General features: G+C 42.2%; 1 protein-coding gene across 1 annotated transcript in view; it reads right to left on the reverse strand.

Moving 5' to 3' along the window:
- The window catches only part of MPP5 (membrane palmitoylated protein 5), a 149,073-nt gene that overhangs the window by 67,869 nt on the left and 64,668 nt on the right, over nucleotides 1-16,536 (reverse strand). The window contains exon 4 of the mRNA XM_038765434.1: nucleotides 15,204-15,412. Within this exon, the coding sequence (XP_038621362.1) occupies nucleotides 15,204-15,412 (209 nt within the window). The remainder of the gene's footprint in view (nucleotides 1-15,203; nucleotides 15,413-16,536) is intronic.

The raw sequence follows: 16,536 nt of genomic DNA on the forward strand, positions 1-16,536 counted from the left end.
CCCCTTTCAGACCGTGAGCCCACTGTTGGGTAGGGACTGTCTCTATATGTTGCCAACTTGTACTTCCCAAGCGCTTAGTACGGTGCTCTGCACACAGTAAGCGCTCAATAAATACGACTGATGATGATGATGATGACTGTCTCTATGTGTTGCCAACTTGTACTTCCCAAGCGCTTAGTACGGTGCTCTGCACACAGTAAGCGCTCAATAAATACGATCGATGACACCCCAGCTCGGAAAGCACAGAATCTGGCACAATGCCAGCGCTTATCAAAATGGTTATTACTCTTATTATATAATAATAAGACTCTTATTACTCTTATTATACTCTTATAATACTCTTATAAGACTCTTATACTCTTATTAATAATAATACTCTTATTATACTCTTATTATATAATAATCTTATTATATGATATATATTATATTATCATATAATGATATAATTATTATTATAATTATATTGTATTATTATATATTATATATTATTATATAATAATAAGAGTATAAAGTGAAACTTCATGGGGAATCACCAATTAAAGGGTGAGGAAAGAAAGAAGAGAGGCCTTGCGGTCTAATGGATAGAGCACAAACTGGGGAGTTAGAAGGACCTGGGTATTAAGCCCAGCTCCTCCCATGTCTGCAGTGTGACCTTGGACAAGTCATTTCACTCCTCTGGGCCTCAGTTACCTCATCTGCTATTGGGGTCTAGTGGACAGGGCTTCACACAATGAGCTCGAAAAACACGGGTGAGTACCAGGCGGTCGGAGATCCCCCGGCTGTTGGGGGTTTGTGTGTGGTTTGAATGAATGAGCTAATGATATTTCTATTTCGATAATTCCATTTATTCTGATGGTATCGCTATCTCCCCTCCCCACAGCACTTGTGTATATTTGTACATATTTATTACTCTATTTTATTAATACTTGGTCCAGTGCTCTGCACACAGGAAGCGCTCAGTAAATACGATTGAATGAATGAGTTAATGATGTTTCTATTTCGATAATTCCATTTATCCTGATCATCATCATCAATCGTATTTATTGAGCGCTTACCATGTGCAGAGCACTGGACTAAGCGCTTGGGAAGTACATATTGGCACCTTCCCCTCCCCACGGCACTTGTGTATATTTGTACATATTCATTACTCTATTTTATTAATACTTGGTCCAGTGCTCTGCACACAGGAAGCGCTCAGTAAATACGATTGAATGAATGAGTTAATGATGTTTCTATTTCGATAATTCCATTTATTCTGATGGTATCGCTATCTCCACTCCCCACAGCACTTGTGTATATTTGTACATATTCATTACTCTATTTTACTAATACTTGGTCCAGTGCTCTGCACACAGGAAGCGCTCAGTAAATATGATTGAATGAATGAGTTAATGATGCTTCTATTTCGATAATTCCATTTATTCTCATCATCATCATCAATCGTATTTATTGAGCGCTTACCATGTGCAGAGCACTGGACTAAGCGCTTGGGAAGTACAAATTGGCACCTTCCCCTCCCCACGGCACTTGTGTATATTTGTACATATTCATTACTCTATTTTATTAATACTTGGTCCAGTGCTCTGCACACAGGAAGCGCTCAGTAAATATAATTGAATGAATGAGTTAATGATGTTTCTATTTCGATAATTCCATTTATTCTGATGGTATCACCATCTCCCCTCCCCACAGCACTTGTGTATATTTGTACATATTTATTACTCTACTTTATTAATACTTGGTCCAGTGCTCTGCACACAGGAAGCGCTCAGTAAATATGATTGAATGAATGAGTTAATGATGCTTCTATTTCGATAATTCCATTTATTCTGATCATCATCAATCGTATTTATTGGGCGCTTACTATGTGCAGAGCACTGTACTAAGCGCTTGGGAAGTACAAATTGGCACCTTCCCCTCCCCACAGCACTTGTGTATATTTGTACATATTTATTACTCTATTTTATTAATACTTGGTCCAGTGCTCTGCACACAGTAAGCGCTCAGTAAATACGATTGAATGAATGAGTTAATGATGTTTCTATTTCGATAATTCCATTTATTCTGATGGTATCGCCATCTCCCCTCCCCACAGCACTTGTGCATATTTCTACATATTTACTACTCTATTTTATTAATACTTGGTCCAGTGCTCTGCACACAGTAAGCGCTCAGTAAATACGATTGAATGAATGAGTTAATGATGTTTCTATTTCGATAATTCCATTTATCCTGATCATCATCATCAATCGTATTTATTGAGCGCTTACCATGTGCAGAGCACTGGACTAAGCGCTTGGGAAGTACAAATTGGCACCTTCCCCTCCCCACAGCACTTGTGTATATTTGTACATATTCACTACTCAATTTTATTAATACTTGGTCCAGTGCTCTGCACACAGGAAGTGCTCAGTAAATACGATTGAATGAATGAGTTAATGATGTTTCTATTTCGATAATTCCATTTATTCTGATGGTATCGCCATCTCCCCTCCCCACAGCACTTGTGTATATTTGTACATATTTATTACTCTATTTTATTAATACTTGGTCCAGTGCTCTGCACACAGGAAGCGCTCAGTAAATACGATTGAATGAATGAGTTAATGATGCTTCTATTTCGATAATTCCATTTATTCTGATCATCATCATCAATCGTATTTATTGAGCGCTTACTATGTGCAGAGCACTGTACTAAGCGCTTGGGAAGTACAAATTGGCACCTTCCCCTCCCCATGGCACTTGTGTATATTTGTACATATTCATTACTCTATTTTATTAATACTTGGTCCAGTGCTCTGCACACAGTAAGCGCTCGGTAAACACGACTGAATGAATGAGCTAATGATGTTTCTATTTCGATAATTCCATTTATTCTGATGGTATCGCTATCTCCCCTCCCCACAGCACTTGTGTATATTTGTACATATTTACTACTCTATTTTATTAATACTTGGTCCAGTGCTCTGCACACAGGAAGCGCTCAGTAAATATGATTGAATGAATGAGTTAATGATGTTTCTATTTCGATAATTCCATTTATTCTGATCATCATCATCAATCGTATTTATTGAGTGCTTACTATGTGCAGAGCACTGTACTAAGCGCTTGGGAAGTACAAATTGGCACCTTCCCCTCCCCACGGCACTTGTGTATATTTGTACATATTCATTACTCTATTATTTTATTAATACTTGGTCCAGTGCTCTGCACACAGTGGGCGCTCAGTAAATACGATTGAATGAATGAGTTAATGATGTTTCTATTTCAATAATTCCATTTATTCTGATGGTATCGCTATCTCCCCCCCCACAGCACTTGTGTATATTTGTACATATTCATTACTTCATTTTATTAATACTTGGTCCAGTGCTCTGCACACGGGAAGCGCTCAGTAAATACGATTGAATGAATGAGTTAATGATGTTTCTATTTCGATAATTCCATTTATTCTGATGGTATCGCTATCTCCCCCCCCCCACAGCACTTGTGTATATTTGTACATATTCATTACTCCATTTTATTAATACTTGGTCCAGTGCTCTGCACACAGTAAGCGCTCAGTAAATACGATTGAATGAATGAGTTAATGATGTTTCTATTTCGATAATTCCATTTATTCTGATGGTATCGCTATCTCCCCTCCCACCTTCCCCTCCCCACAGCACTTGTGTATATTTGTACATATTTATTACTCTGTTTTATTAATACTTGGTCCAGTGCTCTGCACACAGTAAGCGCTCAGTAAACACAATTGAATGAATGAGTTAATGATGTTTCTATTTCTATAATTCCATTTATTCTGATGGTATCACTATCTCCCCTCCCACCTTCCCCTCCCACAGCACTTGTGTATATTTGTACATATTCATTACTCTATTTTATTAATACTTGGTCCAGTGCTCTGCACACAGTAAGCGCTCAGTAAATACCATTGAATGAATGAGCTAATGATGTTTCTATTTCGATAATTCCATTTATTCTGATCATCATCATCAATCGTATTTATTGAGCGCTTACTATGTGCACAGCACTGTACTAAGCGCTTGGGAAGTACAAATTGGCACCTTCCCCTCCCCACAGCACTTGTGTATATTTGTATATATTCATTACTCTATTTTATTAATACTTGGTCCAGTGCTCTGCACACAGTGGGCGCTCAGTAAATACGATTGAATGAATGAGTTAATGATGTTTCTATTTCGATAATTCCATTTATTCTGATGGTATCGCTATCTCCCCTCCCCACAGCACTTGTGTATATTTGTACATATTTACTGCTCTATTTTATTAATACTTGGTCCAGTGCTCTGCACACAGGAAGTGCTCAGTAAATATGATTGAATGAATGAGTTAATGATGCTTCTATTTCGATAATTCCATTTATTCTGATCATCATCAATCGTATTTATTGAGCGCTTACTATGTGCAGAGCACTGTACTAAGCGCTTGGGAAGTACAAATTGGCACCTTTCCCTCCCCACGGCACTTGTGTATATTTGTACATATTCATTACTCTATTATTTTATTAATACTTGGTCCAGTGCTCTGCACACAGTGGGCGCTCAGTAAATACGATTGAATGAATGAGTTAATGATGTTTCTATTTCAATAATTCCATTTATTCTGATGGTATCGCTATCTCCCCCCCCACAGCACTTGTGTATATTTGTACATATTCATTACTCCATTTTATTAATACTTGGTCCAGTGCTCTGCACACAGGAAGCGCTCAGTAAATACGATTGAATGAATGAGTTAATGATGTTTCTATTTCGATAATTCCATTTATTCTGATGGTATCGCTATCTCCCCCCCCCACAGCACTTGTGTATATTTGTACATATTCATTACTCCATTTTATTAATACTTGGTCCAGTGCTCTGCACACAGTAAGCGCTCAGTAAATACGATTGAATGAATGAGTTAATGATGTTTCTATTTCGATAATTCCATTTATTCTGATGGTATCGCTATCTCCCCCCCCCACAGCACTTGTGTATATTTGTACATATTCATTACTCCATTTTATTAATACTTGGTCCAGTGCTCTGCACACAGTAAGCGCTCAGTAAATACGATTGAATGAATGAGTTAATGATGTTTCTATTTCGATAATTCCATTTATTCTGATGGTATCGCTATCTCCCCTCCCACCTTCCCCTCCCCACAGCACTTGTGTATATTTGTACATATTTATTACTCTGTTTTATTAATACTTGGTCCAGTGCTCTGCACACAGTAAGCGCTCAGTAAACACAATTGAATGAATGAGTTAATGATGTTTCTATTTCTATAATTCCATTTATTCTGATGGTATCACTATCTCCCCTCCCACCTTCCCCTCCCACAGCACTTGTGTATATTTGTACATATTCATTACTCTATTTTATTAATACTTGGTCCAGTGCTCTGCACACAGTAAGCGCTCAGTAAATACCATTGAATGAATGAGTTAATGATGTTTCTATTTCAATAATTCCATTTATTCTGATGGTATCGCTATCTCCCCTCCCACCTTCCCCTCCCCACAGCACTTGTGTATATGTGTACATATTTATTACTCTATTTTATTAATACTTGGTCCAGTGCTCTGCACACAGTAAGCGCTCAGTAACTATGATTGAATGAATGAGTTAATGATGCTTCTATTTCGATAATTCCATTTATTCTGATGGTATCGCTATCTCCCCTCCCACCTTCCCCTCCCCACAGCATTGTGTATATGTGTACATATTACTCTATTTTATTAATACTTGGTCCAGTGCTCTGCACACAGTAAGCGCTCAGTAAATATGATTGAATGAATGAGTTAATGATGTTTATAGTTCTGTAATTCTGTTTATTCTGATGGTATTGATGCCTGTCTACTGGTTTTGTTTTGTTGTCTGTCTCCCCCTTCTAGACTGTGAGCCCGTTGTTGGGAAGGGATTGTTTCTATCTGTTGCCTGTATATATGTATATATGTTTGTACATATTTGTTACTCTATTTATTTATTTATTTATTTTACTTGCACATACCTATTCTATTTATTTTATTTTGCTAGTATGTTTGGTTTTGTTCTCTGTCTCCCCCTTTTAGGCTGTGAGCCCACTGTCGGGTAGGGACCGTCTCTAGATGTTGCCAACTTGGACTTCCCAAGCGCTTAGTACAGTGCTCTGCACACAGTAAGCGCTCAATATGATTGATGATGATGCCAAATTGTCCTTTCCAAGCGCTTAGTACAGTGCTCTGCCCACAGTAAGCGCTCAATAAAGACGATTGACTGAATGAATGAATGACAGAGCAAGGACTTGGGAATCGGAAGGCCCTGGGGTCTAACCCCAGCTCTACCACATGTCTGCACTGTGACCTTGGGCAAGTCACTCACCTTCTCTGGGCCTCAGTTTCCTCACCTGTAAAACGGGGGTGAAGAGCGTGAGCCCCATGTGGGCTAGGAGTTCTCCCTTGGAGAACTCATTCGCTCCCATGGCTTCAACTACTACGTCTATGCAGACGATACCCAAATCTACACCTCCGGCTCTGACCTCTGTCCCTCTCTGCAGTCTTGCATTTCCTCCTGTCTTCAAGCAGCGTGGCGCAGTGGCAAGAGCCCGGGCTTTGGAGTCCGAGGTCATGGGTTCAAATCCCGGCTCCGCCACTTGTCAGCTGCGTGGCTTTGGGCAAGTCACTTCTCTGGGCCTCATCTGTAAAATGGGGATTAAGATTGTGAGCCCCACATGGGACAACCTGATCACCTTGTATCCTCCCCAGCGCTTAGAACAGTGCTTTGCACATAGTAAGCGCTTAACAAATGCCATCATTATTATTATTATTATTATTATTATTATTATTAATCAAGACATCTCTACTGTCCCTTAATATGTCCAAAACAGAGCTCCTTATCCTCCCACCCAAACCCTATCTGCCCCTTAACTTTCCCATCACTATAGATGGCACTACCATCCCGTGGCTCAGTGGAAAGAGCCCGGGCTTTGGAGTCAGAGGTCATGGGTTCAAATCCCGGCTCCGCCACTTGTCAGCTGTGTGACTTTGGGAAAGTCACTTCACTTCTCTGGGCCTCAGTTACCTCATCTGTAAAATGGGGGTGAAGACTGTGAGCCCCCCGTGGGACAACCTGATCACCCTGTAACCTCCCCAGCGCTTAGAACAGTGCTTTGCACATAGTAAGCGCTTAATAAATGCCATCATCATCATCATTATTATTATCCTTCCTCTCTCACAAGCCCATGTGAGACAACCTGATTACCTTGTATCTGCCCCAGAGCTTAGAACAGTGCTTGGTGTGTAGTAAGAGCTTAATGAATACCTTCAGTATTATTAGTAGTATTAGAGGAGCAATAATATATATATGTGTACATATATTATTAGTAGTATTAGTATTCGAGGAGCAAAGGTTTAGGTTTGAGTTTTAGTGGGAGAGGAGTGAGGATAAATAGTGGGAAATGGCTTTTAGGTGAGATGATGTGAGGATTCTGCTTGATGCATCATCATCATAATAATAATAATGATGGCATTTATTAAGCACTTACTATGTGCAAAGCAATGTTCTAAGCGCTGGGGGGATACAAGGTGATGAGGTTGTCCCACGTGGGGCTCACAGTCTTAATCCCCATTTTACAGATGAGGGAACTGAGGCACAGAGAAGTTAAGTGACTTGCCCAAAGTCACACAGCTAAGTGGTGGAGCCGGGATTCAAACCCATGACCTCTGACTCCAAAGCCCAGGCTCTTTCCCACTGAGCCACGCTGCTTCCGCTGCTGCATCATCATCATCAATCGTATTTATTGAGCGCTTACTATGTGCAGAGCACTGTACTAAGCGCTTGGGAAGTACAAATTGGCAACATATACAGTCCCTACCCAACAGTGGGCGTAACCACTGAAGGAATTTGATGGGGTTGGGAGTGCTGTGCAGGATTTTAATTTTTTTAAGAAACTATGATATAGGTAGCAGAGTAAAATATGGATGGAGGGGAGTGCCTGGAGGCAGGGAGTCGGCAAGGAGGCTGATTTCTAGACTGTGAGCCCGTTGTTGGGTAGGGACCGTCTCTATACGTGGCCGACTTGCACTTCCCAAGCGCTTAGTACAGTGCTCTGCACACAGTGAGCGCTCAATAAATACGATTGAATGAATGTGGCAGCCGAAAACAAGTGCCTGGACCAGTATGGTAGTAATTTGGAGGGAGGGGTGGATGCTAGAGAGGTTAGGGTAGAACTGACAGCACCTGACAGTCCTGTCAGGTCAAGGCCCTGCTGAGAGCTCACCTCCTCCAGGAGGCCTTCCCAGACTGAGCCCCTTCCTTCCTCTCCCCCTCGTCCCCCTCTCCATCCCCCCCATCTTACCTCCTTCCCTTCCCCACAGCACCTGTATATATATATATATATATATATATATTTGTACATATTTATTACTCTATTTATTTAGTTATTTATTTTATTTGTACATATCTATTCTATTTATTTTATTTTGTTAGTATGTTTGGTTTTGTTCTCTGTCTCCCCCTTTTAGACTGTGAGCCCGCTGTTGGGTAGGGACTGTCTCTATATGTTGCCAATTTGTACTTCCCAAGCGCTTAGTACAGTGCTCTGCACATAGTAAGCGCTCAATAAATACGATTGACGATGATGATTGATGACCTGACAATATTCAGGTTGCAGGAGCGAGATGAATCAAGGATATCTCATCTATCTCGCCGCCAAACTCTGGCCCACGTCCCGCTTCCAGCCTAGAATGTCCTCCCTCTTCACATCCGACAATGACTCTCCCCGCCTTCACAGCCTTATCGAAGGCACACCTCCTCCAAGAGGGCTTCCTTGACTAAGCCCTCTTTTCCCCTTTCCCCACTCCCTTCTGCATTGCCTTGACTTGCTCCCTCAATTCACCCTTCCCTCAGCCCCACAGCACTTACGCACGCATCTGTAATTTATTTTATGTCTATTAATGTCTGCTTCCCCCCAGAATGTGAACTTGTTCATTCATTCAATCGCATTTATTGAGCCCTTACTGTGTGCAGAGCACTGTACTAAGCGCTTGGGGAGTACAAGTTGGCAACATATAGAGACGGTCCCTATCCAACAGCGGGCTCACGGTCTAGAAGGGGGAGACAGACAACAAAACAAAACATATTAACAAAATAAAATAAATAGAAGAGTAAATGTGTACAAGTTAAACAGAGTAATAAATCTGTACAAACATATCATCATCATCATCATCAATCGTATTTATTGAGCGCTTACTATGTGCAGAGCACTGTACTAAGCCCTTGGGAAGTACAAATTGGCAACACATAGAGACAGTCCCTACCCAACATTGGGCTCACAGTCCAAAATGGGGAGACAGAGAACAAAACCAAACATACTAACAAAATAAAATAAATAGAATAGATATGTACAAGTAAAATAGAGTAATAAATATGTACAAACATATATACATATATACAGGTGCTGTGGGGAAGGGAAGGAGGTAAGATGGGGGGATGGAGAGGGGGACGAGGGGGAGAGGAAGGAAGGGGCTCAGTCTGGGAAGGCCTCCTGGAGGAGGTGAGCTCTCAGTAGGGCTTTGAAGGGAGGAAGAGAGCTAGTGTGGTGGATGTGCGGAGGGAGGGCATTCCAGGCCAGGGAGAGGAGCTCAATAAATACGACTGCCTGACTGATATCAGGGTTGCAGGCTTATGGGACCAAGAGGATGGTGCTGTTATTAACATTGTTGGGAAAGCTGGTGGGAAGGAAAGGGAAGACGAGGAGCTCGGTGTTGGACATGATGGAAAGCTTTGAAGGAGTAATGCTTTATACGGCAAGAATCGAATACATTTTGGAAGCAAGTTAAACCATCCAGGGTAGAAAGATAAAGATTCTTAAAGAATCTTGAAGGGTTTGAGGTGAAAGTGGGACATCCAGGTGGAGATGTCCTGAAAACAGCCGGAAATGTGAGACTCCAGAGAAGGAGAGGGGTCAGGACTGGAGAGGGAGGTTTGGGAGGCATCTAAGAAATAAATGACGGTTGATGATGAGTTCTCCATCCAGAGTTAGGGGACGGGACACTGAGAAGGAGCCGGCGAAAGACAGAGAAGGAGAAGCCGGGGGGTAGGAGAACCAAGAGAGGATGGGATAGAGGAGAGGTGATGGCCCTCAGTATCAAAGGCTGCTGAGATGTACAGTGCTCTGCACACAGTAAGCGCTCAATAAATACGATTGAGTGAGATGTGAAGGAGAATTAGGCGGGGAGGGGGTGGCAGCTCGATTGCAGGGGGACGAGGAGGGAGTTGGAGACGAGGAAGTAGAGACAGCGGAAGGAAACCGCTTGTTAAAGGAGTTTGGGACAGGAATGGTAAGAGAGAGGGCAATCACTGGATGGCATCTTTTTTTGTCCTTGTGAAGCGCTTACTATGTGCCAAGCACTGTTCTAAGCACTGAGGGTGTGGTGAGATCGGGGAGATTTTTCTTTTTTAGGATAGGGAATATGTTCGTTTGAAAGCGGAGGGGAAGGAACCATTTAACAGTGAGCGGTTGAAGGTGGTGATCAGGGAGGAAAGAGGGTAGGGGCCAAGTGTTTTATTACGGTATGAAGGGAGGGTGTTAGAGGTGCAGGAGGGGGTAGATTTTGAAAAGAGGAGGGAGATCTTGTCTTGAGCAATGACTAGAAGGACTACGGGGTGGATGAGGAAGCAGAAAGGGGATGGAACTGGAACTGAGATGGGGATGAAGGAGTTTATGCCTGTTGGGTTTCAATTTTGTTCAAGTATGTAGCGGGGAGAGAGGTGCCGAGCCTGGGGGATTGGGGAGGGGCATCTAAGGAAGGAGCTAAAAGTTAGAAATAGTTGGCATGGGAGTCGGTGGCAGAGAAGCAAGGTGGCTGGACAAAGGAGAGTGGCGGCGTTACAGAATAATAATAATAATAATAATAATAATAATAATAATAATGGTATTTGTTAAGCGCTTATTATGTGCAAAGCACTGTTCTAATCAATCAATCAATCGTATTTATTGAGCGCTCACTGAGTGCAGAGCACTGTACTAAGCGCTTGGGAAGTACAAGTTGGCAACATATAGAGACGGTCCCTACCCAACAGTGGGCTTGCTGGGGAGGTTACAAGGTGATCAGGTTGTTCCACGCGGGGCTCACAGTTTTAATCCCCATTTTCCAGATGAGGTAAGTGAGGCACAGGGAAGTGAAGTGACTTGCCCAAAGTCACCCCGCTGACAGTTGGCGGAGCTGGGAAAGTTAGAGCATGGGCCTTGGAGTCGGAGGACCTGGTTCTAATCCCAGTTCTGCCACGTACCTGCTGTGTGTCCTTGGGCAAGCCACCTAACTTCTCTGTGCCTCGGTTCCCTCATCTGCAAAATGGGGATTCAATGCCTGTTCTCCCTCCCACTTAAGACTGTGAACCCATGTGACACCTAGTCATCCGGTATCTACCCGGGTGCTTAGTACAGTACTTGGCCCAGAGTAAGGACCGAACAAATACCACAATTATTATTATGGTTACTGTGATGGCGTGGGGCCTAGGGGAAAGAACATGGGCTCGGGAGTCAGGAAACCTGGGCTGTCATCTCAGCTCGAGCACTGAGCCGCTGTGGAAGAAGTGCAAGTCACAACTTCTCTGGGCCTCAATTAGGTAATCTGTAAAATGGGATTAAATACTTGTTTTCCCTCCCGTCGATTTGCAAGCCCCCTGTGGGACAGGGATGATGTCCAACTGATTACCCTGTACTCATCCCAATGCATAGTGCAGTGATTGGTGCCTAGTAATTACTTGACAAATACCACAATTATTAACTGACCCCCCTAACCCCCATCTTTCCCCAACTTGTACTTCCCAAGCGCTTAGTACAGTGCTCTGCACACAGTAAGCGCTCAATAAACACGATTGATTGATTGATCCTTCACCCTTACCTGCTACATCATTTTCATAAATTCACATAAATCCCAGAATTGCTAAAACACACCTCTGTTCAACTTTTAAACTAAACCGCAAGAGAAGATGCATTCCCTGGCTCATTTTTTAATGGTATTTGTTAAGTGTTCATTACGCGCCAGACACTGTACTAATCTCCCACTTTGTTGGTCATCCCGGCATATCACTTTAGCACTCATATGCACCCCTGCTTATTTCTCCATCCAGCACAGGTACTTTTCATCATGTGCTCTAGTGGAAATGTGGCCGTTTGAGTCCGTCTTCCCACATTTAGACGGAAAACTCGCTGAAGGCAGGGATGGTGTCTTTTACTTTTCATTCGATCGTATTTATTGAGCGCTTACTGTGTGCAGAGCACTGTACTAAGCGCTTGTTCTGTTATAGATTCCCAAGTACAGGGCTCCGCACCCAACGGTCATTCGATAAAAGCTGATGTTAGAGGCAAGGGGTTGGCTCAGACCTTCTTGAGGTCTCACAGTTTATGATTTGAAGTTTTACACTCATCTTGACGGCTTGAACTGTTTGTACTGTTGTTCTTCTGGGCTCAAATTTATGATCTGCCCTGGTTCCCAACATCAAATGCTCTTACGACATCAACAAGCAGACACGTTATCCTAATTTGAACTGCGACTTTGTCCTGTTTAACTGAATTTTACATCAGTCAGAGTGGCTCAGAGGAAAGAGTACGGGCTTTGGAGTCAGAGGCCACGGGTTCAAATCCCGGCTCCGCCAATTGTCGGCTGGGTGGCGAGTCACTTAACTTCTCTGTGCCTCAGTTACCTCATCTGTAAAATGGGGGTTAAGATTGTGAGCCCCACATGGGACAACCCGATAACCCTGCATCCCCCCCAGCGCTTAGAACAGTTCTTTGCACAAAGTAAGCGCTTAACAAATACCATCATTATTATTATTATTTCACAATTAACTTCTATTTTTAAATTACAAGAGGTTTGACTTAATCTTGCCTGTTTGGCAGCCTTTTAATTAAGCTTCCTTTTTTTGAAAAAAGATACAGTTAAAATGCTATTTTTTCCCACTTTTCAACCTATAAACCAATGCTGTCATTCAAGTGGTATTTTGGTGAAAATGTTAAAAACTGGTGCAGCCACTAAACTTTCCTTTATTTATCAATTTAATTACCTATCCTGTGAAATGTGGTGCTACTTCTAGAATATGCAGGATCACAAATTAGGGCAAATTAGTATTTCCAGCCCCTGAAGTCAAATGAAATGACATTAAATCATCATGACAAGATCTCAAAGAAAACAAAAAAGGACAGCTTTATGAGGAACAATCACCAACAATGTGGGGAAGTTCTGGATCATGAATAAGGACACTTTCTTCAGTGTCATGGGTCTGCCTTAGTAAGCAAGCAGGGTTTTAGGGATCATGTCTATTTACTGAACTTCCCCCCAAATGCTCAGTTTAGTGCTCTGCAAATGGCAAGCACTCAATATCACTGGCTGATATCAGATTGATAATTTCCGGACTTCTGAAACTATTTATTTGCCCTTATAAAGACAAAGAAGTTATTCATTAAACATACATTTGTAAGGCACATTGGAGAAACAATAATAAAAAACCTCCACCAATCCAGATTGTTGGTTTAATTCTAAAGAGACTGACAATGCCAGGAATATTATTTTCCTAGAAAAGACCCAGCCTCGGTTGATCACAGTTTCAACTAAGCAGCAATTTTACAGACAATAACGGACCAAGAATGGGATACATTTAGAGGGGGAGAATTGGATAAATCTGAAAAGGGGGAAAGGCTGAAAATATAAAAAGTTAACATTATTAAATGCTTAAATGCACCTCTAGACAGGAATGAAGAACAATTTATTTTCTTTGATCCAAATGTAATGGGACACTTCCACTATGCTATTTCAATTGCAAGTTGATGCTCTGCAATGACTAATCACTGGATAAATACAAATTTTTCCAGTCTACTGGTTTGAGTTGATCTTTAATAATAATAATAATAATAATAATGATGGCATTTGTTAAGCATTTACTATGTGCAAAGTACTGTTCTAAGCGCTGGGGAGGATACAAGGTATTCAGGTTGTCCCACATGGGACTCGCAGTCTTAATCCCCATTTTCCAAATGAGGCACAGAGACGTTAAGTGACTTGCCCAAAGTCACACAGCTGACAGCTGGTGGAGCCGGGATTTGAATCCATGACCTCTGACTCCCAAGCCCGTGCTCTTTCCATTGAGCAACGCTACTTTGCTAGCAAAAATCATTTATTTGCTATCCAAGGAGGTCAGTGGTGGCTGGCAAAATTAAGACAGGGCAGGATTTCTGTTGTTGGGAAAAGTTTCCACTTTCCCAAACCATTCCTTTCATCTTTAACTGATTTCACAACCTAAGGATGCTTTAAAGGCAGAAAAAAATATTGAAAAGAAAGGCCTCCAGAAAAGTACCACAAAATATCAAGTTTTCTCAGACACCGGGAATTGAGGTGTTGGTAGTTCTTCTCGAGCACACGAAGCCAAGAACCGTGCTCACATACATCAAAACTAGAATCTCCGCTCTAACACGCTTGTCACAGTTTATTCAACATAACAACCGAAGGCTCAGGTCCACAAGACGGCACAGGAAAATTCCATCTTGCTGAGAGAGTTTACAATGAAAAGATCCCTATTGTTGGATGTGAAAACAGGAGCTGAATCACACAAGCCCTGCCCAATTTTGACGTTTGGTTTAGAGATGGTCGACCACTATTAAGGAAGGCTTTCTTCCAAAAGGTACATAAGCTATGTCAAATTGAGAGCATCCTAAATAAATGATTGAAAGCAGTTTAACTTACATACAAAATTAATTTTGCCTCACAGAGAATGGCACGATTTCCTTCAGCTTAAAATTCTTACGCAAACAGACCTCTTAGGAAGTGAAAAGATTGCTGGCTGAAAACTGACCCATTACACGTCATTAATAGACAAATCTCTCTTACTGAACTCATACACTAGAGCATTCAAAATTAGTGCCATCGTGCTGTACTTCAACTCCTGCCCATTAATATCAGTTGGGTGTCACCACTTAACTGAGATTCTACTCCGTGAACTAACGTCACACTGATTTTCAGGGTGAAGTTGAAGAATTGTGGCTCGATCGGTTACAGTAGCAAGCCGTTTGGGCCTCAAAAGAGATTTTAAATCTGATCACGAGGAATTCATCCAAACCGACAAGGATTATTGAGTGTCAAAAGAGAATTTCCAGTGATAACTTTGCAGCTGTAAAACTATGCTGATGCCTGGAGGTGAGAGTTGGGGAATACGTACCTCTTGTGCAAGCTCTTTGGCGTTGGCGAGAAGAGGAAACGGTGGACTGGCTTTGTTCATGTGCACGGTGACGGCATTGTGTATCTTGAATGCATTCAGGAAGTCGGTATTTTGGACAAGTTGTAAAAGTAGAGAGATGTCCTCCTGGCTCTGTGAGTCTACCAAAGTGTGCTGGATATGTTTAAGCGAAGAAAATAAGTCTTCCACTTCTGGAGAGGGAGGGAAAAAACACTGTCAGGCACTAGATAAATTCCGTTACTAAGATCAGCTCACATCTGCACAACTGATACTAGGGTAGAAAGGCTAAAGTTGTTATTTTGTCAGGGAGAGTTAACTCTTTCAGGAAATAGGATCAAAATCACATCATTTGCTAAACGGGATTTAAAGAAAGTGTTGATGTACTGCACAGAGCCCTTGTGAAGCCCACACTTGAGTCAAATGATATTACTGAATTCTGTAGACATGATTTTCATACTACAATCAATCGTATTTATTGAGCGCTTACTGTGTGCACAGCACTGTACTAAGCGCTTGGGAAGTACAAGTTGGCAACATATAGAGACGGTCCCTACCCAACAGTGGGCTACAATCTAACTTTACTACAGTTGGCTAATTTCCCACGCTGTCAAAGTTGCTCATATTGAACCATATTTGTAAAACTGTTCTACTAGCCAATTATTTTCCAATGCCACTTGGAACAATACTGCTATCTGACAGAATGTTTCATGGCTCAAAAACAAACAATCATTTCATTTCTAATTCTTTGTGCAATAACCTTTCCATTGTGAACTGCCCCTTTTCACCCAATTTTTTTCACTTACTGAAAGGTTGTCACTTGCCTTTCTAGAAATTTTAAATCTGTTACCTACAGAAAACATAGATGTGCCCGGGGAGAAGAAAACACAGACACCCAGACACCCCCCCCCCCCCATACCACCACCAACTTCTTCCTCCCCAGACCCTTTTCACCCCCCACTCTTCTCTCCCCCAGCCCCTCTTCACACCCCCAATCCTCAGCCCCTTTTCACACCCCCATTCCCCTCTCCCCAGCTCCTTTCCACATCCCTATTCCCCTCTTTCCCCAGCCCCTTTTCACACCCCTATTCCCCTGTTTCCCCAACCCCTTTTCAACTCCCCCCAGCCCCTTTTCACACCCCTATTCCCCTCTTTCCCCAGCCCCATTTCACACCCCCAGTCCCCTCTTTCCCCAGCCCCTTTTCACACCCCCAATCCTCAACCCCTTCTCACACCCCCATTCCCCTCTCCCCCAGCTCCTTTCCACACCCCTATTCCCCTCTTTCCCCAGCCCCTTTTCACACCCCTATTCCCCTCT

This window comes from Tachyglossus aculeatus, chromosome 23, assembly GCF_015852505.1.
Source record: "Tachyglossus aculeatus isolate mTacAcu1 chromosome 23, mTacAcu1.pri, whole genome shotgun sequence".
In the NCBI taxonomy this organism is placed as follows: domain Eukaryota; kingdom Metazoa; phylum Chordata; class Mammalia; order Monotremata; family Tachyglossidae; genus Tachyglossus; species Tachyglossus aculeatus.